The 23,552-nt window shown below is 41.8% G+C and overlaps 1 protein-coding gene across 2 annotated transcripts in view; it reads right to left on the bottom strand.

The window, feature by feature from the left end:
- LOC127650961 (ephrin type-A receptor 7-like) overlaps positions 1-22,368 on the bottom strand; it is a 207,020-nt gene extending 184,652 nt beyond the window's left edge. For both annotated transcript variants that reach the window (XM_052136643.1, XM_052136642.1), the window contains exon 1: positions 22,219-22,368. In XM_052136643.1, coding sequence (XP_051992603.1) covers positions 22,219-22,297 — 79 coding nt within the window. In that variant the 5' untranslated portion in view covers positions 22,298-22,368. The remainder of the gene's footprint in view (positions 1-22,218) is intronic.
- Between the last annotated feature and the right edge of the window lie 1,184 nt (positions 22,369-23,552).

Genomic DNA, 23,552 nt, shown 5'->3' on the forward strand with positions numbered 1-23,552 from the left:
AGACCTTCACAAGAGTAAATAAGCCAGTAAATCAAGCTGTTATTTCTGTAGCATCTCCTTTCCAAGTGTGCCAGGGATTTATTTGCTTCTAGTTGAAGTTGGAAATATTACAGAAATGTACCACCCAAAAAAAAAATTTACTTTTTTTAAAGAATGTTATGGTAACCTTTAAAACCGGATAAAATTACATAACATTGTGACAATTGTATAGCTGACCCCTACTAAAGGTTAAAACACTATTGAAAAGCTGACACACAAACTCATTGCCTCTGTAAGCAGACCTCCCTTGATTGCAAACAAAGCAAATATACCACCACACACACACACACACACACACACACACACACACACACACACACACACACACACACACACACACACACACACACACACACACTGTGTTTCCATGTTTTATGGGACTTTCCATAGACATAATGGTTTTATACTATACAAACTTTATATTCTATCCCTAAACCTAACGCTACCCTAAACCTAACCCTCACAGAAAACTTCTGCATTTTACATTTCAAAAACATAATTTAGTATGATTTATAAGCTGTTTTCCTCATGGGACGACAAAATGTCCCCACAAGGTCAACATTTTGGGTTTTACTATCCTTATGGGGACATTTGGTCCCTACAAAGTGATAAATCACGCCACACACACCGCACACACGCACACACACACACATGCACACACATGCACACACACACACACACACACACACACACACACACACACACACACACACACACACACACACACACACCCTGTGAAATTGCTGTCAACCCACATTCAGGACAAACAATGACACAGGCATATGATCTCAATGTATCGGGAATGCATGCTACAACTAGAGGTTGCACTACAAAAAAAAAAAACATTTTCAATGATTTTTTTCTTTCTCCTTATTAGCAAGGATAGTAGTATTTCAGATGAATGTATTTGAAATCCATATTTGAAATTATGGCTGGGTGACATGTCAAATAATATCTCGATATTTTTCAGCATACTGACAATATTCGATATACAGTTGAAGTCAGAAGTTTACATACATTTAGGTTGAAGTCATTAAAACTCATTTAACCACTTAATTAAAATTTTAAAAAACTGGCAAGTCATTTAGGACATTTATGTTGTGCATGACACAAGCAATTTTTCCAAAGATTGTTTACAGACAGATTGTTTCACTTCAAGCCTTAAGACAATTAGCCAATTAACTTCTGATAGGAGGTGTACTGAATTGGAGGTGTATCTGTGGAGGTGTTTTAAGGCCTGCCTTCATACATGGTGCATATTTGCTTGACATATGAGAAAATCTAAAGAAATCAGCCAAAACCTCAGAATAAAACTGTGGACCTCCACAAGTCTGGTTCATCCTTGGGAGCAATTTCCAAATGCCTAAAGGTACCACATTCATCTGTACAACAAACAGTACACAAGTATCAACACCATGGGTCCACGCAACTATCATACCGCTCAGGAAGGAGACACATTCTGTCTCCTAGAGATGAATGTAGTTTAGTGCGAAAAGTGCAAATCATTCCCAGAACAACAGCAAAAGGACCTTGTGAAGATCCTGGAGGAAACTGGTAGACAAGTATCTATAACCACAGTAAAATGTGTCCTATATGGATATAACCTGAAAGGGTGCTCAGCAAGGAAGAAGTCAATGCTCCAAAACTGCCATACAAAAGCCAGACCACAGTTTGCAAGTGCACATGGGGACCAAGATCATACCTTTTGGAGAAATTTCCTCTTGTCTGATGAAACAAAATTAACTTTTTGGCCATAATGACCATTGTTATGTTTGGAAGAAAAAGGATAACCCCAGACTGCTCCATGTCACAAGCAAACCTCTGCTCACCGGTCCAGGCCCACCTCCATCCCTACGACTCCACCTTGGCTCCACGCCCCCGCCCCCCCCCGGACTCTGCCTTGATCCCATGCCCTATCTCGCCACGCCACACCCCTCAAGACACCCCCCAGCTCCCTGCAGAACACTGGACTTGTTTATTCTGTTTTTGTTCATGTGTAGTGGCGTCGGGAGCTGCCCCTTAGAGGAGGGGATATGTTAGGTTTATTCTGATGGTTCCTGTTTTCCGTGTCTTTTATTTTTAAAAGTTAGTCCCGTTCATGTCTTCAGGTCCTTCATTTTTAAATTTGTTCACTTCCTTGTCTAGTCATGTGATTATTCTGTTCCAGTCATGTTTCCTGTGTTTTTTTCTCATTGGTTCCTTTGTTTTAGTTTTGTCTTGTTGTTGGTGGTTCAGGTTTCATTGTCTTGTTATATTGTTATCAGTCTTGTATTTTCATTGGTGGTCTTGTTAACTTGTTACCCATGTCAATGTATTTTAGCCCTCATGTTTGCCATTGTCCTTTGAGGAGTATTGTTAATGTAACTTTGTTGTTGCTTTGCTTAAGCCAAGCCAAATAAAGTCAAGTCAAGACTTAGTCAAGTCATGTTTTGTTTGTGTCAAGTCTAGTTTAGTCATGTTCATGTTTAATGTTTCTATTTAGGGTTTTTGGATCTCACTTTTGTTAAAAAAAAGACTGCACTTGTGTTCGTCTCTCCATCGTCATCATCTTCATCCTTGCCAGCAACGTTACGCCATTGCCTACTTATTTATTTGTGGTGGTTCTTGTAAATTGAAACATGATTATAAGATTATAACTTAATGATAAAAAAGGAAGTAAATTGCTAACACAATTGCAACAATGTACTTAATGAAATGTTTGCTACTTTCAATTTAATGGAAATAAAGCATTAAGATATTTGTAACTTGTGCATTATAATTTATTTACACAGCAATAATCATAATAATAATAATAATAATAATAATGTCAACAAAAATAACAGTACCAATTATACTAGGATGGTTAAAGTAACATTTGTACATTTTGTATTTACTAGCTAGTCAAGTGTGTAAAGAATTATTCCTTGCTAGATAGCAAGAAAAGTACCCACTGTTTTACACATGATTAATTTAATAGGTTCGCCACAAGTACAAAAGGCTGCAGTGTAACTTAGACAGAAATAAGTAAAGAAATTACTGATATTTGTCATTTTGCACTACGTAAGTTTGTAATCATGTACATGTTTATATATATATATATATATATATATATATATATATTTATTTATATATTTGTCTTTAACTGATTGAAGAGGTAGGTGAAATGAAAACAAAACTTTCTAAGCAGTTGTACACCAAATTATTAGTTATTATAAATAAAATAAAAAATTTGCATTCAAAATAGATTTCAGCCTAGTAGCAATACTTACCTGAATGGCCAATTTTTAAGTATTTTGTGTAAGTTCAAGATACAAAATACAGTATTTTATTTTGATTCATTTTTTTTCCACACAGTATTTGGTATTTTATTTTGATACATTTTAATGTATTTGTGCCCATCACTGGTTATAAGTTAATTTTGCGTTTGATCCCAGACACTTGGATGAGAGTGCTTTCATTATATACATTTAAAAAAAAATAATAATTTTCAGTATTTTTCAGAAGTTTTTTTAATAACTTTCCATAAAAATGTCCATATACACTTAATATATAATCAAACAAAAATTAAATACATATAATACATATTGACTGCCCTGATCCCAGATGCAGCCTTTCCTTTCTAAGGTGTTAAAACCCCTAATAAAACATTTAACATTTTAAAACTAAAATACTGTAATATAAAAAGTAAAGCACACACACACGCAGCACACGCACACACAGGCACGCACACACATTTCAAAAGATTTATATGAATTTCTACACAAATTAAACTTACCCTCAGTTGTAGCATCATTTCAACTGCAACCAACAATTTTCCCTTTAATAAGGTTTTCTTATTGCTACTTTTTATTAACAGGGTCATTTTATTATAAGTAGCCAAAGCTGCATGGTGAGAAAAGGAGAGAACATTGTTCCAATCTAGGCACTGATAAAGTGAGCAGAGGGAGACGGAGAAGGCCAGCAAAACGGCTCATATCCAGCATGTGCAAGGTTGGCGTGCTTAATGAGTTTGAAAGGTCAAATGCCTCTTCAAAAGATTAATGGGGTATTGCACATCATCCGGAGTGCTAGTACATGTGCACCTGAAGGGCTAAAGGGTCCAAAATCACAGTCGCCAAAGCGATGTTACACTGGCACACCGGGTAAGGAGGCAGACATATCTCATAGAGTGGGCAGCTCAGGGAAGATAGTAAATTGCTGTAAGTGTCCAAGATAGACATCACTCAATGAGCAGACAGAGACTACATAAAACCTTAATATATCCAGGTGGTTAAATTGTAAAGCTACAGCTGTCAATTTAACATGTTAAAATATTACAAAAAATAAAATAAATTATTTGTAATAAACTTGATTGAAAAAATAAAAAAACACATTAAATTCTATCATGCCCGACATACATGTAATTTTTGTAAAAAGGGCTTTTCCTACGACCGGGGAAAATTCAACCAACCGAGAGCAGGCAGTTTATATTAGAGGTCTGCAACCTGACCCGGGCCTGAAGGGACCCGAGAACCCAACTGGTTTGGAATTAATTAAAAATAAAATAAACAGGCTTACCGAACTCCCACTCACAAGACACACGCAAACGGACGAGTTAGGGGCCATTCACACAGAACGTGTTTTTACACACATCTGTTATGTTTTCCCATGTAAACAAATACTGGATGAATGTCTTTGATATTTACACTATGTCTTGCTTTTTCTTCAGTGTCCCATGCAGGACTGGCATATTTTAAACACCGTGCAAATTAAAAAGAACATTTCAAACATGCATTTCAAAAATACATGTTGAGACACATGCACTCTGTTTAATTATTTGCAGAGTCTAGACTGTTTTCAGCACAGTTGTCACAAAGATTAACAAGTTCTGGCTGTAAAGAGGGATCTGTTGCATGGTTTTATATTATTCCAGGTTGTTCTGCACCAAGTGAAGTTTCAGAAAATAAAATGGTAGGTCAATGCTTTTTTCTGCTCTTGTGTACTGAAGGGCTGCTGTGCCTTGTTAAAACTGTGTATGTTTACTGCTTCATCAGTACGGTTACAAATGTTGCCTATATGCTTACATAAAATATTGCAACAGTACTTGCTAGGAGAAGAAATTAGATAGTAAGCGATTTTGGGTTCGGGCTTAAAATCTGACGGTATTGTTCGGGCCGGTTTGGGCCACATGGTCTCGTGTACAGGTCAGTTCGGGTTTTATTTTAAGGTCCGTGCAGACCTCTAGTACAGATTTTATAAGAAGCCTTCCCACAGGAAATATTGTTGCATTCATAAACAGCAATATGGAGAGGAACAGAAGGCAGGGGTCTTAAGAGGGTTTTGTTTTAAAAGTTAACATTTTTAACTTGCCGTCTCTAAACATTGCGGTCATGGCACAAGATGCTACGTTGCTGGCAAATACATCCATCTAGCACATTTGTATATAGTCACACAATTAACAAAAAAAAAAAACAATGCAGAAAAATGCAATTATGCCTTCTGTGTGAACAGCCACTAGTCTTCTTTAAACCGACTGACGATCTTGATTACAAAATGGATTGCTGTGACTGATATGAAAACAAGAAATGACTCACCAAGCACTTTATAAGGAACACCAGTACTTAGTAATGTGATAATCTAATCAGTCAATCGTGTGGCAGCAGTGCAATGCAGTTAATGTTCACATCCACCATCAGAATGGGGAAAAATGTGATCTCAGTAATTTAGATCGTGGCATGATTGTTTGTGCTAGACGGGCTGGTTTGTGTATTTCTGTAACTATAAAATAGTTAACCATGGTTTTACTGCAGAAATAAATGGCACTAGACAATGGCACCATGGTTAATCGTGTGGTAACTATGGTAACTAAATACCATGGTGAAACTATAGTTACAGTATTGAAACCATGGTTAATATTTGTAAGGGTAAACAAAACAGAAGTCTTATAATTTTCGGTTTAGGCTCAAATGTGAAAAACAAATATATATATATTAAATGATCCATTTATCCCAAGAACAGCATTCACACCATCCAAACAATCTTTGACGTCATTCGAACTCACACCAAAAGTGCTAGTGTGAAAGCACCTTTAATGCCTATTTAATGCTTTCTTCCCAATAATGCCAATTCAATGCTTTATATTCTATAATTGAATATCTTTAAGTGTTTAAATTATCTTAGAGGGCTTTTTCTCAGCTAATAATGATGAACTTGTAATTATGTGCAATTCATTTAATGAAGCAGTGTTTTATGTAATATATATTTTAATTATTTTAACTGATTAAAACGCCAGTACAGGCACAAACTTGAAGGTCAGTTCAACACCACTGACTCTAGAAGTATGTGGCAGGGAATTAATACTATCACGGACTACAAACGGAATAAAGACTCCGCTGTGAACACCGCTGCATCTCTCCCGGACGAACTTAATACATTTTATGCTCGTTTTGAGGACAATAACACCGCTCTAGCGGACAGCGCACTCACGGCTGATGCTACAGAGGTTGATTCACTCTCCGTCTCTGTTGTGGATGTAACCCGATCCTTCCGACGGGTGAACATCCGTAAAGCTGCGGGTCCAGGCGGCATTCCGGGCCGCATCATCAGAGCGTGCGCGAATCAACTGACTGGTGTTTTTACGGACATTTTCAATCTGTCCCTCTCCCTGTCTGTAATCCCCACATGCTTCAAAACATCAATCATTGTGCCTGTACCGAAGCAAGCCGCAATCACTTGCTTAAATGACTGGTGTCCTGTTGCTCTGACCCCCATCATCAGCAAATGCTTCGAGAGGTTAATCAGAGATTACATCTGCTCTGTTCTGCCCACCTCTTTGGACCCATTGCAGTTTGCCTACCGCAACAACCGCTCCACTGATGATGCCATTGCATCTACACTACATACTGCTCTCTCCCATCTGGAAAAAAGGAACACATATGTGAGAAGGCTGTTTGTTGACTACAGCTCAGCATTCAACACCATAGTGCCCTCCAAGCTTGATATGAAACTCCGGGCTCTGGGCTTAAACAGCTCGCTGTGCAGCTGGATCCTGGACTTCCTGTCAGGCAGACGCCAGGTGGTTAGAATGGGCAGCAACATCTCCTCATCACTGACCCTCAACACTGGAGCCCCGCAGGGCTGTGTTCTCAGCCCCCTACTGTATTCACTGTACACACATGACTGTGTGGCAACACATAGCTCCAATGCCATCATTAAGTTTGCTGACGATACAACGGTGGTAGGTCTGATCACTGACGATGAGGAAAGAGCCTACAGAGAGGAGGTGCACACTCTGACACGCTGGTGTCAGGAGCACAACCTCTCCCTCAACGTCAGTAAAACCAAGGAGCTTGTGGTGGATTTCAGGAGGAAAGACGGAGAACACAGCCCCATCACCATTAATGGAGTACCGGTCGAGAGAGTCAGCAGTTTCAAGTTCCTCGGTGTCCACATCACTGAAGAACTCACATGGTCCGTCCACACTGAGGCCGTTGTGAAGAAGGCTCACCAGCAAAGTTTGGAATGAACCACCACATCCTCACACGGTTCTACAGCAGTACTGTAAAGAGCATCCTGACTGGCTGCATCACTGCCTGGTACGGCACTAGCACCGCCCACAACTGCAAAGCCCTGCAAAGGGTGGTGCCAAGGCCGGATTTACCACCGGGCCGATTGGGCCGGTGCCCGGGGGCCTCCGACCTCTAGGGGGCCTCCAAGACCCCACTAACTGTGTGGCCTCATCCTTTTTTGTAATTTTTTTATTAGTATTAAATTAAATTAAAATTCATGAATGCGTGTGTAATTGTGCGTATGTGTGTTAACAATAATTTATTTACACGCAAAAAAGTATCATGATCAGTTTTTCGGCTGTGTCGGATGATGACGAATCAGGTTACCGCGGAAACTGTTGATAGCGGCAAAACAGGCGGTAGAGGATAGTGTGAAAAACAGAGAGTTGAGGACATCGAAAAAAACAAACAAAATGGATAAAAAACGGTGGAGCAGCGGAGCCACAAAACGTAAAGCTAAAAAGGAGAAGGATAGCCGAGAGGTTTTAATTAGGAGTAATATTCCAGCCATCTCTACTTTTTACAAAAGTCGGCTCGACCAAAATAAAGAGCCTGGCGGCGCCGGCGCCTGCGGTGATGCTGAGTTTAGCACAATATCCAGCTTTGCTATTTTAGATGAACGTGAGCATTAGCACCAGCACGACAAGACAGAGAACCCCAGCCCGCCTGGAGTGACAGACACCTATTCAAATGCCTCCCCACCACCACAGTCTCCGACTCCGCTTGAGACCGAACCCGAAGCAGGTGCTGAAGGCGGCAGAGACCCGGCGGTGACGTGCATTACCAGTTTGACCGCCTCAAAATGTAGGCATATCTATTACCTTTTCCCCTTATTAAAAACCCTGATTATTAGATGCCCGGATCTAGGGAATTGGTTGATGAAACATTGATTAAAATTAAGATTTAAATGAATACAAAACGAAATTCACTTTAAAGAAAGGCTTTGTGCTTTCTGTTTGAGGTCTCTGTGAAAACGTTTTAAAGCATTCTTTTACTTTTAGTGCCGCTTTCACTGTCACGTCCGTAACATTTTTTTTCCTCATAAATGCGAACACGAAAAATAAAATAAAATGAATATTTTATTCTGTGGAGACTGTCAATCCTTCTTCATCCGGTGCCGGTGGGTACTATTACTTTTGATTTGCGCAGTGTAATTCACTGAATTGATTGCTCTGCTACCAGCCTCTGTCACGTTACAACCTAGTATATCGTTGATCATCTGTTTCTCCGTAAAAAAAAACAGACTGTACAGACATGACTATAGTTATTCTTAGTTATGTTATTAGCCTGTATTTTCATAGATTTTAATCTGCTTTTATTCCAATAAATTCTGTTGATTTTGTTCTGTGATAGTTTCCATTTTGTCTTTTGTTTTATAGATATTTATAGATCTCTTTTGCTGTCACAGTTAACATCACAAGAAATGGAGTTGGTGTTTTTGTTTTTAACTAAAGAAAAAGGAGGAAAGGAAAAAGAAAAAGAGGAGAGGAGGAGGAGGAGGAGGGGCCTCCAAGATTTTGTGCCCAGTGGCCTCTGCTTCCTAAATCCGTGCCTGGGTGGTGCGAACTGCCAGAAACATCATCGGAGGTGAGCTTCCCTCCCTCCAGGACATATACACTAGGCGGTGTGTGAAAAAAGCTCGGAGGATCATCAGAGACTCCAGCCACCCGAGTCATGGGCTGTTCTCACTGCTACCATCAGGCAGTCGGTATCGCAGCATCAAGACCCGCACCAGCCGACTACATGACAGCTTCTTCCCCCAAGCAGTCAGACTTTTGAACACTTGATCTATCACGATCAATAATCAGCTATAATCTCACACTGGACTGTCAACATATTCTCCTCAATATACTACTTCATATATATATATATATATATCATATACTCCTTACTTATTGAATTGTATATTGTGTATTGTATATTGTGTGTATTGTTTACTGTACATTGTATATAATTACTGTGTTGTGTAAGTATGTGTACATTTGATTTGTAAATTGTTCCCTTCCGAGGGAACTCGCACTGCGTCGTTAAAAACGACTCTTTGGGGAACGCTCCTTAGCGTGCGCCTCTGAAGTATGAATGAAACTATTCCAATCTTGATTGGTGTTGCGTCATGACGTAACATGTGACGGCATAACCGGATGCATAAAAGTGACGCCGGCACACACACACATTAGCTTTCGCTCTTCAGCAAGCGCTCTATGTATATTGTTTGTCTTATTTGGTGTTGTTTGTCCTATTTAAAAGAATTATGGCCACCGAACAGTTCAAGAAGTGCGTGCACCCCTGCCCTCGTTTTATTACGGGTAGGGACACGCACGATTTGTGTGTGAACTGTTTGGGAGCGCAGCACGCACAGGCAGCTCTCGAGGGATCTGCCTGTGAAAGCTGTGAAGCACTACCCCTGAGAGTGCTGCGCTCCCGGTTGGCGTGCTTTGATGAGCACGGTCAGGCTCGCATTCCCCGCGGTTCTGGTCCCGCGTCTGTTGAGGCAGCGCGGCGATTGAGATCGTGGGGTTCGCAGTGGGATATTGCAGATGAGAATGAGACCTTCTCATTCTTCGTTTGAGGATCCTGAGCCTACTGTGAGTGGTGCAGAAGCCCGCGTTGCGGCTTCTTCTGCCCACGATCAGGTCCCAATGCTCGAGCTCTCTGCTTCCGAGGAAGTGGAAATGCTCAGCATTGATGTGGATGACCGTGAGCCAAGCACGCCGGGTTTCGGCCAGGCTTATGAGGAGCTGGTTCAGGTTGTGACGCGTGCTGTGGCCAGACTTAACATTAGCTGGCCACAATATGAGCAGGAACGCACGCCGGAAGCAAATTAGACGAGCGCTTCCTGCAGCACACGTCACAACCCCAGCGCCGGGGTTTGCCGTTTTTTCCCGATCTCCACAAAGAGATCTCGAGATCGTGGGATAAACCACATTCGTCCCGTGTCTCCACCCCCAGTGTGGTCGATTACAGCTATGTTTTAGGGGCACGGGATATGGGCTATGGGAAGATGCCTGGTGTGGAGGAGGCTTTAGCCGGTTACCTCTCTCCTGAGTCGGCATCTTCCCTTAAAACCCCGGTGCTGCCTAGTAAGCCCTGCAGAGATACATCTGCATTAATAAGCAGGGCTTACATGGCGGCAAGTTGGGCTGGTTCATGCCTGCACTCAATGGCGATTTTGCAGGCATACCAGGCCGATCTCCTGAAAGATTTAGATGAGGGGGAGGGGCCAACTCCCGAAGATATCGCGGAGTTGTGCAGAGCCACAGATCTGTCTCTCCGGGCCACTAAAGAGACGGCCCGCGCTATTGGCTGCTCTATGGCAGCTATGGTGACCACGGAGAGGCATCTGTGGCTAAATTTGCCGGGAATAAAAGAAAAAGACAGAGCTTTTTTGCTTGATGCCCCGCTCTCGCCCTCTGGCCTGTTCGGCGACGCCATTACATCGGTCGTCGACAGGTTTCAGGAGGCGAGGAAACAATCTGCGGCGTTCAAGCAGTTTCTCCCCGTAAATCCAAGTCTAAATCAAGTAGGGTGGGGCAAACAGATCAGCCCCAGCCTTCAGTCAGCTCCTCGCACCGCAGCAGAGCCAAAGGAGAGCGCTTCCTCTAGAGCCCCTCCTCCAGGAGCTTGGCAACAGAGGAAACGCTCCCAGCGAAGCCCTCCAGCCAGGGAGCCGACCTGAGGGATGTCCTTAAGGCTAGGAGGGCTTCGGGAAGAGGTCCTAACCGGGTGGTAGAACCTCGGAGGGCTGCCCCGCTGCAGAGCAACCGAGGTTGTTCTCGCAGCGGAGCCCTCAGGAAATCGGTGTCGGTTTCCCGCCGTCTCTGACGCTTCGGGCCACACCAATTTCCAGCGAACGCACACCGTGCCATTCGCGTCAAAAGATAAAAAACACACATCAATTGTGGTCACAAGAACTGTATCGACCAAATCCTGCCGGTACCCCGCTTCAGGAGGTCGAGAACAGTGCGCGAAAAACACCTGAGACCAGCCTCGAGAGCCTGGTTCCCTTAGTAGATTTTGTAGAGGCATGGAATCATCTTCCCAACATATCTGCATGGGTCCTGCATATAATAAAATCAGGGTACAGACTGCAGTTCGGGCACCGCCCCCCCAAATTCTCTGGGGTGGTGCAGACTACAGTGGTTCCGGGGCAGGCTCAGGTGATGGAACAAGAAGTGCAATTTCTGCTGCTGAAGGAGGCCATAGAACGTGTTCCTCATTCAGACAGGGAGTCCGGTTTTACAGCCGGTACTTTATAGTTCCAAAAAGGATGGGGGTTGAGGCCGATTTTAGATCTCAGAGTTTTGAACCGGTCTCTGAGGAGGTTCAGGTTCAAAATGCTTACTATTCCTGTCATCGTGAGTCAGATCAGATCCGAGGACTGGTCTGTCACGATAGATCTAAAAGACGCCTATTTTCATGTATCCATCCTTCCATGTCACAGGAGGTTCCTGAGGTTCGCTTCGGGGCGAAGCTTACCAATATCGGGTTCTTCCGTTCGGCCTAGCACTATCTCCCCGCACATTCACCAAATGTATGGATGCAGCTCTTGCTCCACTGAGACTTCAGGGCATCCGTATACTGAATTGTATCGACGACTGGCTCATTCTGGCCCAGTCTCGAGGAATGGCGGTTCGGCATCGAGATGTCGTTCTTGGCCACATTCGAAGTTTGGGGTTGAGACTCAACACAAAAAAGAGTGTGTTACAACCATCCCAGTGCACAACGTTTCTGGGCGTTGTGTGGAACTCGGTTACGATGCAGGCACGCATGTCTCCTGCACGTATCGAGTCCCTTATGGCGATGGTGGCCGGGTTAAAGCTAGGCCAGGCCATCACTATAAAGCAATTTCAAAGACTGCTGGGCCTCATGGCAGCGGCATCCAACATTGTACCTTTGGGCCTTCTACACGAGGCCCCTCCAGTGGTGGCTGAAAACCAAGGGGTTTTCCCCAAAGGGAAATCCATTTCGTATAATCAGAGTAACGCGCAGGTGCCTTCGTTCTCTGCTAATATGGAAGAAACCTTGGTTCCTGTCCCAAGGGCCAGTGTTGGGAGCGTCATGTCGCCGGAAAACCGTTTCGACAGACACCTCCCTCACTGGCTGGGGCGCGGTCATGGATGGCCGCTTTGCCAGGGGTCTGTGGCAGGATAACTGTCTAGAGATGTTGGCTGTGTTCAGGGCTCTGAGGAGCTTCCTTCCAGACATCAAAGGTTACCATGTCCTAGTACGTTCGGACAATACATCAGTGGACTGGCGCATCAGATAATTCTTTGGTCCCAAGGGAAAATACTGTCTATCAGAGCAATATATATTCCGGGGGTTCAGAATTAGGGAGCAGACATCCTGTCGAGGCAGGGGCTGAGGCCCGGGGAATGGAGACTTCATCCAGAGGTGGTGAAGTTGATGTGGGACAAATTTGGACCATCGGAAGTAGATCTATTCGCGTCTCGAGAGACGTCCCACTGTCCACTTTGGTTCTCCCTCTCACATCCAGCTCCACTGGGGTTGCTCTGCTCCCGGGAGTCCTGGAAAGGGTCCACCAAGAGGGCATCAGTCTTCTTCTGGTTGCCCCGATGTGGCCGGCCCGAGTATGGTTCTCAGACATAATTTCACTCCTGATAGCTCCGCCATGGCAGATTCCTCTGAGGAGGGATCTGTTGTCTCAGGCAGGGGGCACAGTCTTCCACCCTCGTCCAGAGCTGTGGAAACTGTGGGTCTGGCCCCTGAGGGGGTTCAGTACCTAAATGCTGGTCTATCAGCGGGGGTGGTTGAAACCATACTTAGCTCTAGGGCTCCGTCTACTAGGAGATTATATGGCCTCAAGTGGAATGTGTTCTCCACTTGGTGTAGAGAACATGAATTAGATCCAGTTAACTGCCCGGTGGCTTCAGTTCTGGAGTTTCTTCAAGATCGTTTCTCTGCAGGTCTCTCCCTTCCACACTTAAGGTGTACGTGGCTGCCATTTTGGCGTTCCATGCACCACTGAGTGATGGGCCTCTGGGGAGGCACCAGCTGGTCATTCGTTTTCTCCGTGGTACATGGAGGATGAGACCGGCAACCAGGTCCAGGGTTCCTGCCTGGGACCTGGCGGTGGTTCTCGAAGGGTTATCCCTGGCCCCTTCGAACCCCTTCAGTCGGCTTCGCCCAAGGACCTGACGTTCAAGATGGCTTTTCTCTTAGCTATTACCTCTCTAAAGAGGGTGGGTGATCTTCAAGCCCTGGCAGTGACGCCAGCTTGCTTGGAGTTTGCCCCTGGCGGAGTTAAAGCCATTTTGCACCCGAGACCTGGCTATGTGCCTAAGGTGCCGTCTAACACGGCACGGTCCACGGTCCTGCAGGCATTTCATCCTCCACCTCATGTGTCGGCAGAAGAAGAGAGGCTCCATTTGCTCTGCCCTGTCAGAGCTTTGAGCGTTACCTCGAGAGGTCCTCTTCCTGGAGGAGGTCGGACCAACTGTTAGTGTGTTTTGGGTCACCTAGGAAGGGGCTCCCTGCCTCGAAACAAACCATTAGTAATTGGATTGTTCAGGCTATTATCTCGGCCTACAAGGTGCGCAATTTGCCTTCACCTTTGGCTGTAAGGGCTCATTCAACTAGAGGCATGGCGTCCTCTAGGGCTCTCTTATCGGGAGTACCCCTCCAGGAGATCTGTGAGGCAGCCGGTTGGGCTACCCCGCACACTTTGATCAGGTTTTATAGTCTGCACCTCCCTAGTACGCCTGGCGCACGTGTGCTCTCATCCTAGCTGAGTGCCTGAGTTCAGTTTCACCCTGGGGCAGGCCTTTTTTCGGTGCGTGGCCTAGTGGGCATTCGTTCCCCAAAGAGTCGTTTTCAACGACGCAGCGCGAGTTCCCTCGGAGGGAACGTCTCGGGTTATGACTATAACCCTTGTTCCCTGAGAAGGAACGAGACACTGCGTCGTCCTGCCACGCCCCTCAAGGCCTGAGAGCGGCTTGCTTCATCGCTAGGCTAATGTGTGTGTGTGCCGGGTCACTTTTATGCATCCGGTTATGCCGTCACATGTTACGTCATGACGCAACACCAATCAAGATTGGAATAGTTTCATTCATACTTCAGAGGCGCACGCTAAGGAACGTTCCCCAAAGAGTCGTTTTCAACGACGCAGTGTCTCGTTCCCTTCTCAGGGAACAAGGGTTATAGTCATAACCCGAGACGTTTTGTGTAAGTATGTTGTTTATTGTAATTGGTATATGTCTCGTCACTGTCATGACTGCTATGTTGCTCGGAACTGCACACAAGAATTTCACCTACTGTTGCACTTATGTACATGGTAGTGTGACAATAAAGTGATTTGATTTGATTTGATTTGATTGACAGTTCTACATAAAATTCTTAACTTTAATCTAAAATGTTCTGGAGTTGATCTTGAAATCCTATTGTTTTAGCATTCCAAACACACTCTCAGTCTATACAGAACAACGCTGCAAGACTTGAGTATGCAGAAACATTAAAGTTTAAGAGTTCTCCATTGGGGAAGTGGCACATGGCATTTGTTATGAGCTTTGGGATTAAATCCACCACATTTGGCTGGAGGCGCAGTGAGATTTTCTGGGCATTAGGACAGTATTCGGTCCAACAATATGACCTTAAAAGCAACAACAAACCCGCAATGTGGAAGCACACACAGGCACAGAGTTCATGCAGTTCTGTCCCACATGCCCTTTATTTTTAAGCTGGTGCACATGGATGCTTGGCATTGTCCACCTGTACCCCACAGACATTTAGATTTTGTGTAGTCTGCATATGGGTGGTTGACCAGTGTTTTTAAATGTCCAAGATGTAATTTGTAGATAAATCAATGTAGAATGTATTGGTCTATTTATATTCAAACCAATACACAAGAATTTCAACCCATAATTTTGGGCTGAACTTTAAAATTGTGTAACTGTCCAAGACACTTTGTTTTCTTGTTATAGCTAATTTGTCTCAAGTCTCATAAGTGGCTGTCATAACCATATTAGATCAACAAAACATGCAAACATTTATTTGCATTACACAAACGGATGGCGAAATTATTTGATAATTGATTTAACACCCATTCTTGCATCTTTACCTTAAAACTGTAATTTGGTGTGACATATACATTCTATAAAAAAAAAAAAAGAAATTTTAATAAAGCAAACATAGCACATGATAATTTACAATCATTACCAAACATTATAAATTAAGGTTTTAAGTATATTTATTAATGAGGGCTATGTGATTTGATAATTTCTTGATGAAGGCATCAACTCCCTATAAAGCTATAGATCTAAACTTAAAGCTAAACTTTAACCCCCTGAGACAGGAGTATGACTGCTGTGGCATTTTCCATTTCCGTTTTTGAGTTGTAACTACTAGCACCTAATAAACATAAAAAAAATGTTTTTTTTTTAAATTATGTGTGGGGACAGTGGAACCAAGTTGTGAATTTTAAAATAATACCAAGGTGTAGAAAGTTAGATTTTGTATTTAAATGATTTATTATTTTTCCAGGAGTGTTGGTTATTCATGTTTTTTTTTTTTTAGATATTGTATGTATTGGGAAAAGCACATAAAAATCTATATAAAATAAAAATTATTTGAAAATTATTAACCATTAAAAAAAAAAAACGCTACAGTATGTTTAGCATTAAAATCTCAGTGTGGAACTGATTAAGTAACCAAGTTATAATTGCAAAGCCTGAGAAGAAAAAGCAACATGCATTCACTCCTTTCTCTTATTAATTAAACCATTAAAATAGCCAGAGGTTTGTAGTCTTACATAAGCTTACATCTGCATGCAGAGAGGCCCCCAGCTTCCCCAAAAGCAACCCTGTCTTCGTCATCATACCTCATATTCACATTTCAACAGAGCTTTATTAATACCAAACCACATTGTGACACTGTGGGAACAATAGTAACTTTTCATACATTAAATGTTTGTCTGAGATACATAGGGTGCTCATAAATAATGTTTTTAATCCACAAAATACAGAGTTAGGCAGGCACAAACACAGCAATATATATAAAAAAAAAAATACGTTCAACAATATAAACAAACAACAGGCTGCAGTTTGAAGGACAACCAAGCCGTATCTGGGCTGGGTTTCTATGTTCATCCAACATTGACAGCAGAAAGTACATTCCATTTTTCACCTTTATGAAGCTACATGACACCTACAAACATCCATATTCAGCTTGTAATCAAACCATCCATCGCCTTCACAAAACAACCTCAGACAAAAACTCAGCATCCAGCGGCATTCCTGCAGATCCAGCAGAATGCTGGTGACCCTTTTTCTCCATGCTGCAGAGAATAGCACAGAATCGATCCATTCGGTTCCAGTCAATGCCAGACTTTGTCAATTTGTGAGGAAACCGATCAAACTTAATTACCAGATTGTGAGCTACAGTGAATGTCAACATTCCCCTGTGACATCTAAACAAGGTATAAGGGGAGTAATCATGACTGTAAGAGTTTCCCCTCATTCTTTTACTTCATTTCTTGCTCATTGTGAGTCTGCACATCACAAATCCCCACTAAATAAACTCCTGGATGCGACTGTTATGCCTGCCAATCTCACAAATCACTCTAACCTTCCCTGCACAGTCTAGTTTTAACCTTCAAAAACAGCACAGGCACTGCCAGCAGCTGTGCCCGACAGTCTAATCCAAGGTGTCAAGGTTTTGGCCAGTTGACCGCTTGGCCTTTCAAAGTATACTCTTCTGACTGCAAGCGGATGCGAACGAGTCTGACACATGCCCAATACAACTACTTTGTGATACTCTTTTACAGTCAACAGAAGATGCATACACCGACTATGCACACAGAAAAGGACTTTGTTCATCAACAAAAATCTGGGCCACGCTGTCAGTCACGCATATGGTGTGTGGAGTGATCGGTGGCACAGACAACCGAATTATATAGCCTAGTTAATCCCTACTACACCCTTCTGTGTTCATCTTTATTGGTTATGCCTATTCAAAAGTACCAGCATGTTTTAATATATTATTTTAATATATTCTAGATGATGTTTTACTAGTGACAGACTTTTAAAGGGCTCTTTAAATCTGAAATAGAGCTTTCTCCTGGTATTATATACCTCCTTGGTCTTACCCAAGTCATTAGCCGGGCTGACAATTATGCTTTTAATCAGCACAATACTATGAATTCTGGTGCCAACTGGCCTTTCGTTCAAATCGATAAATGAAAACTTAAATGCCGTATTGATTACTTAACATATTCAGGGCTTTAGTCCAGGTCAGATTTTTGCCAACAATTGAGGGAGCAGAACGCAATTCAGGAGAAATTTGGCAGTGTGTGTTGATGGAACCCAGCACAGAGATGGCAGGCATATAAAGCTTTCTTAGGTAAGTGCCCTCATATGGTCTGAATTGCACCCTTTCAGAGTACATAACAGTGCAGGCACAGTGTGACCAATACGGCTGGTGTGGCATGCGCATGCAGGTAGGCATTGCACTGCAACAACAGCTGCAAACTGTAAATGAGCAGTTAAAAGTAGTAAATGAGCCCCAATGAGATGCCAAGGTGTGTTAGAGCTGAAGGACCAGAAACGAGACCCTCACATCCTACAGATTTTGTGAGGAAAGACACCTTTACTGCAGGGAATGCAGGAAGTCTGGTTCTAAAGAATGCAGGTTCTAGTGTACAACCGCAGCATTTTAAAGATGAAAAACACAGGGGCGGACACACATGATTATGCCACTTTTAAAAAAATGCAATGGATAAAGAGGACTCACAAACTTGAGCTATTGGTTTGAATTATTGTAAAGGCCCTAGCACACTTACATAGAAGTTCTTTTTCATTCTTCACTCAGAGGTAAAAAAAAGGTTGAAAGAGCAGAGCAACAGTATAATGTTTGCGGACATTCAGACACTGGCCACGTTGCTGGGGGAGGTGCTTATAAATACATTTAAATATGAGGACACTCAAGACTACATGTAAAACCGTAACTAATGTGACATTAAGATGTCATATCAAGTACTTCATGCATCATTTTAGGAGTAGAATTCAAACGAGACCAGTAAAAGAAGCTGTTTTAACTACTCAATGATGATTTAAAGTAATATAATGTAAATGCAGTAGATGTGTAATTTGTCTTGTTTACATTCTGAATTCATGGAGCTAATGCACCAACATGCAATTCGTGGCCATAATTTGTTGGTACAAAATATGTTATTGTAATTCATACTGCAAAAATATGGGCATATAGGCATAAGCTTTGGGCAGATGAGTGAATGGCTTGTGGATTCAGATGCCACATGAGTGAAGCAGCATATCAAACAATAGAGTGAATGGACACTTAAGAGTATTCAAGTAGATTTCATTCCTTTTGCAGATTAATTAATCAAATCAAACAAAACATTTTTTATTAAATGTTCTTGGAAAATGTCTCTAGGTTAACGACCAAACAGGTACATTTGCACCGGCTTGCTAATAACTGCACTCCGGTGATTTCATGTTGACTGATCTTAAAGTGATAGTTAAATCATTCTCTCATCATTTACTCACCCTCATACCATCCCAGATGTGTATGATTTACTTTCTTCTGTAGAACCCAATTTATGATTTTTAGAAGAATATTTCAGTTCTGTAGGTCCAATCAATGCAAGTGAATGGGTGCCAAAATGTCACACTCCATAAAACACATAAATGCAGCATAAAATTAATCAATATGACTACTGTTTTAATCCATATCTTCAGAAGTGATATGATAGGTGTGGGTAAAAATAGATATTTAAATCTTTTTTTTCTAGAAATTCTTCTCCCTGCCCAGTAGAGGGCAATATGCAGAAGGAATGTGAATCACAAAAACACACAAAAAAAAAAAAGAATGTGAGAGTGAAAGTTAAAGTGGAAATTGACTGAGCAGGGAGGAGAATTTAAAAATAAAATAAAATAAATATTGTTCTGTTTCTCACCCACACCTAACATCGCTTCGGAAGACATTGATTTAATCACTGGAGTCTTATGGATTGTTTTTTTGCTGATTTGTGTGATTTGTGGAGCTTCAAAAGTTTGGCACCCATTCACTTGCATTGTGAGGACAAAAAGAACAGAGAAATTCTTCTAAAAATCTTAATTTGAGTTCATCAGATGAAAGAAAGTCATACACATCTGGGATGGCATGAGGGTGAGTAAATGATGAGAGAATTTTTATTTTTGGCTGAACTATACCTTTAACTGGCTGAATGGAAATTTGCTGTCGTACTCAAAGTGGGTGGGGCTTTAGGTCACACCTACCAATGATGTGGACCAAATGTTTAGCAGCCAGTATTATGTTTTCCTGAAATTTTGCCCTGGTGAACTGTTACAGACTACCGAAATGAACTCAAAAACACTTTTTGGACAGATTTTTTTATTTTTCCTAAATAACATACCCTTTCGTTCTTCCATTTCACAGTTCCTGAATTAACATCACTTACTGAACTGCAAGACATCATAGCTTTCATTCACGTCTGAATGGAAATTAACCAAGAACAGTTATCATATTAGGTGTACTTAACCTTAAAAAAAAACTTAATATGAAATGAAATTACTGGGCCTATTTGAAGTTACACACAAGACGTGATTTCTTTAATTTTATTTTTTAAATGGTAATAATTGAATAAAGATTTAAATATTTTACCTTCAATGTTTCCATTCTGTGCATTGAATCGGATAGTTAAAACTATTGACTGGATATTTATTTCCTGTGCTTTAGGTCAAATCAGCAGAATCCCTTACAGGCCACTTTAACATTTTGTCAAGTCAAATCGTAAATATTTGGTTGCATCCTTGAGGGACGGAGACAAATAAACTAAAATAACAATGAAGTGTAAAGCATGGGAGAACATAATGTGCACAAAAAAAGGGCTCTTATTCCCATTGTGTCAGAAGCCCACATGCTGCAAATATAAATACAGAGAGAATACAGGTGGTGCAATACAAAGAGAACAGACGCAGCAGGACCGGGATGTAATTGTGGACAAAGAGGTTCCACTATACAATGAGAACATATTCAACTCAATCAGGGCTCCTCCATATCACCAAAGCCACATAAGGCCTTTCAGAACACATCGCTGTCAAAACATTCATTAGGGCTACGTTTCCAATCCAGTCCACCTTCATTCCAGGAAAGTATGGAGAGCTGGAAGAAAATCAGCCATGTACACATGAGTGTTGTGTATGAGAGTGTGCATGTGTTACGGGAGCCAGCTGGTATGTTATAGCTGTGTGGTAAGTGTAAACCTCACTCTCCTGGCCTCAAGACGCTAGAGGCTGTAGCCTTTAGCCTAATCGTTAGCATGCCCGCCTCCCATGAAAGACCCTGCTTGGAATACTGCTCAGAGTGGGTCGAGCTGGGACCCGGATGGGAGTGGAGTTTAGGGGGTGAGTGTAACAGGAGCCAGCTGGTATGTGATAGCTGTGTGGTATGTTTAAAATCACTCCCTGGCCTGAAGAGGCACACAAGTGTATGACACTAAAGGCTTTAGCCACATCGTTAGTGGAGACCCTAGTTCGAATCCCGCTCAGAGCAGGACCAATTACACATGGAAAGAAAAGAGAAAGTGTAGCCTGGCTCAGCTAGGCTTCCTCAGAACAGCCAAAGTGCCTGAAGGAACTGATGTTATCTGTGCTGATTAGGATGCTTAGTTGACCTCACCTGAGCCTACTGTGGCAGCTTGGCATCAAAACTGCCAAACCTTTCATGAATGTCAAAGCATCCCACCAGGAGCGTGAACAAAAAATATATGTGAATCCTGATCTACTAAAACTGACTTTTGTGGTATTATCATTTGGATATTAAAATGCCAATAGAAATAAAACGCATACTGATAAAAAAATAACTTTGAGAAAAAAATTATTAAAATGACAGCTAAGAAAAACTACGCATTGAAATAGCCAGGAAACTTAAACCGATTCAGGGGTCGTTCACAGATAACGCGTCCGTGTTCTACACAAAACATAAACGCAGCGCGTAGAGCAGAACGCAGGTGTCTTAAAAGTTATATCTACCTAGACATGACGTCTAAAAAACGCCGCGCTACTGCGCTAGACACCAAAAAATACATAGAAACGCGTGTTTACATAGAAAAAAAGATGCTGTAATCTGGTTTGAAGAGAAGTGTTCTGACAAAAGCGCTATACAAACAGAAATGAACTGACTTGGAAAAATATTTTTTTTAAAAAACAGTGCGGACGAACGCAAACACCATCGGTGTGAATAACCCCTTAGGCGACCATGTCAAGACAAACTAAATTAGACACATTTTAAATATAATCAAAAAGACTGATAGCCTATGCTATTTTGGATTTAAACAATAAAGCAACACTTTAAATTCTAAATGTCACACTCGAACAGATTTAAGACCATTTAAATTCGTGCTTTGAGGAAGTGTAAAATTATTGCCTGACACAACAGATTTAAATGTTGCAGCTTGTCAAAAGCACGCTACCGGATTCCTCAGGTAAGACATCACTCTCTTTAAAAGCTCACCAGATGTGATTTTCATTTCGGTTTTCGCCAAAGCATTTTAAAATGTAAATGTACCCATATCCTGGTCTGCTCAGTCTCTTTTTATAACTTTGGAAGGCAAGAATGTGAAAGCACACCTGCAATGAGAGTTGCACTTCCCGTCTTAAACAATTAAAAAGACCATAAATACCTTCCTCTGCAAGGGACTCTTCGTTTCTGTTGAGCAAAAATATCCAAAACACCGAAATTAACGATTTAAACAGCTCCATGTTTGAATGGCCAGGTTTGCGGGGCTCTGGTCATGTCGCAGCCGAGCACGCTTGACACACTGAGGGATGAGAGGAATCCGTCCGGGCTAGTGACACACAGCGGTACTATGCACTTTATTCGGCATCAAAGGGGGCGGGTCGACAGTGTCTGAAAGATATCATGAACCTCCAATGAAATATGAGTTCACAGTGAGGGGGGATTTGCGGGCGCCAATCAGATTACGTCAGCTAAAATTCCACCGCACAGAGTTACTCGCCCTTAAATGTAGACGGTGTTGAAAATGATTAAATGTGGCTATTGTTCCTGCTCACATTATTACAAGCGGCAACTGATTACACAGCTTAAGTTTTTTTTTACTCATTTGTTATTTAAAAAAAGACTAAATGAGCTCAAGTACAGTGGTGTCTGGATGTTTCTCTGCTGAAATGCTCATGGTGAATTTAGAGGCTGTACGGTTTCACCAGGTCCAGGTGGATAACCAGTCAAATGAGCACTGAAAACAGCCCTAATTCACCCTACCTTCCATGGAAGTGGACTGTGATGACTTTTGTCTGAAAATGGCAAATGTCAGGGCTGTTGTTGATATTATAAGTTAAAGCAGCCTATAAACTGTATTTGTATTACAAATTCCTACAGCAATCTACTGTGATTCTTAAATGCAGTAGTTTGATGTTAAAAATGTTACATTAGATCAAGAGCAGGCTCACTGTGAAGTGACTAGTTTTACGGTAAATAGCTGTTCTATGCAAGGCATTAGGGAAAATTTTAAAATCGTGATATCATCTTGGTGAAAGCTATAGTGACATTTTGAAATGTATATTTTAACCTCACCCCCCAATGAAAATTTTTGTTTGTGGCACATGGTTAGTGTCCAAGATGTTTCTGACCAACTCCTCTGTTCTTTATCATCTCAGATCAGCCTTCACTTGTCTGTCTAATGAGAAGTAAGATAAAAAAAAAAATAAACCTTTGAAGCAATGTACATATTAAATGTACAATTTTGCCAGGATTGAACAGTGTATTAAAAAAACAACAACTACCTGTACACAGTAAAATAACAGTATAGCACTGCATTGTGGGTTACAATGGTGAAATACCCCCAAGCCTTTGTGTATGTATGCTTTGGCAATGCACTGGGGCAACAAAAAAAAAACATGTACAAAAAGTTTTTATTCAGAATTAATAGAGGTCTTAGTTTAATTAGCGTTGTTGTTTTGTTATCAATATTTGTGTTTGTTTGAAGTTACCGTGATT

Source organism: Xyrauchen texanus, chromosome 10 (assembly GCF_025860055.1).
Source record: "Xyrauchen texanus isolate HMW12.3.18 chromosome 10, RBS_HiC_50CHRs, whole genome shotgun sequence".
NCBI classification, from domain to species: Eukaryota; Metazoa; Chordata; class Actinopteri; order Cypriniformes; family Catostomidae; genus Xyrauchen; species Xyrauchen texanus.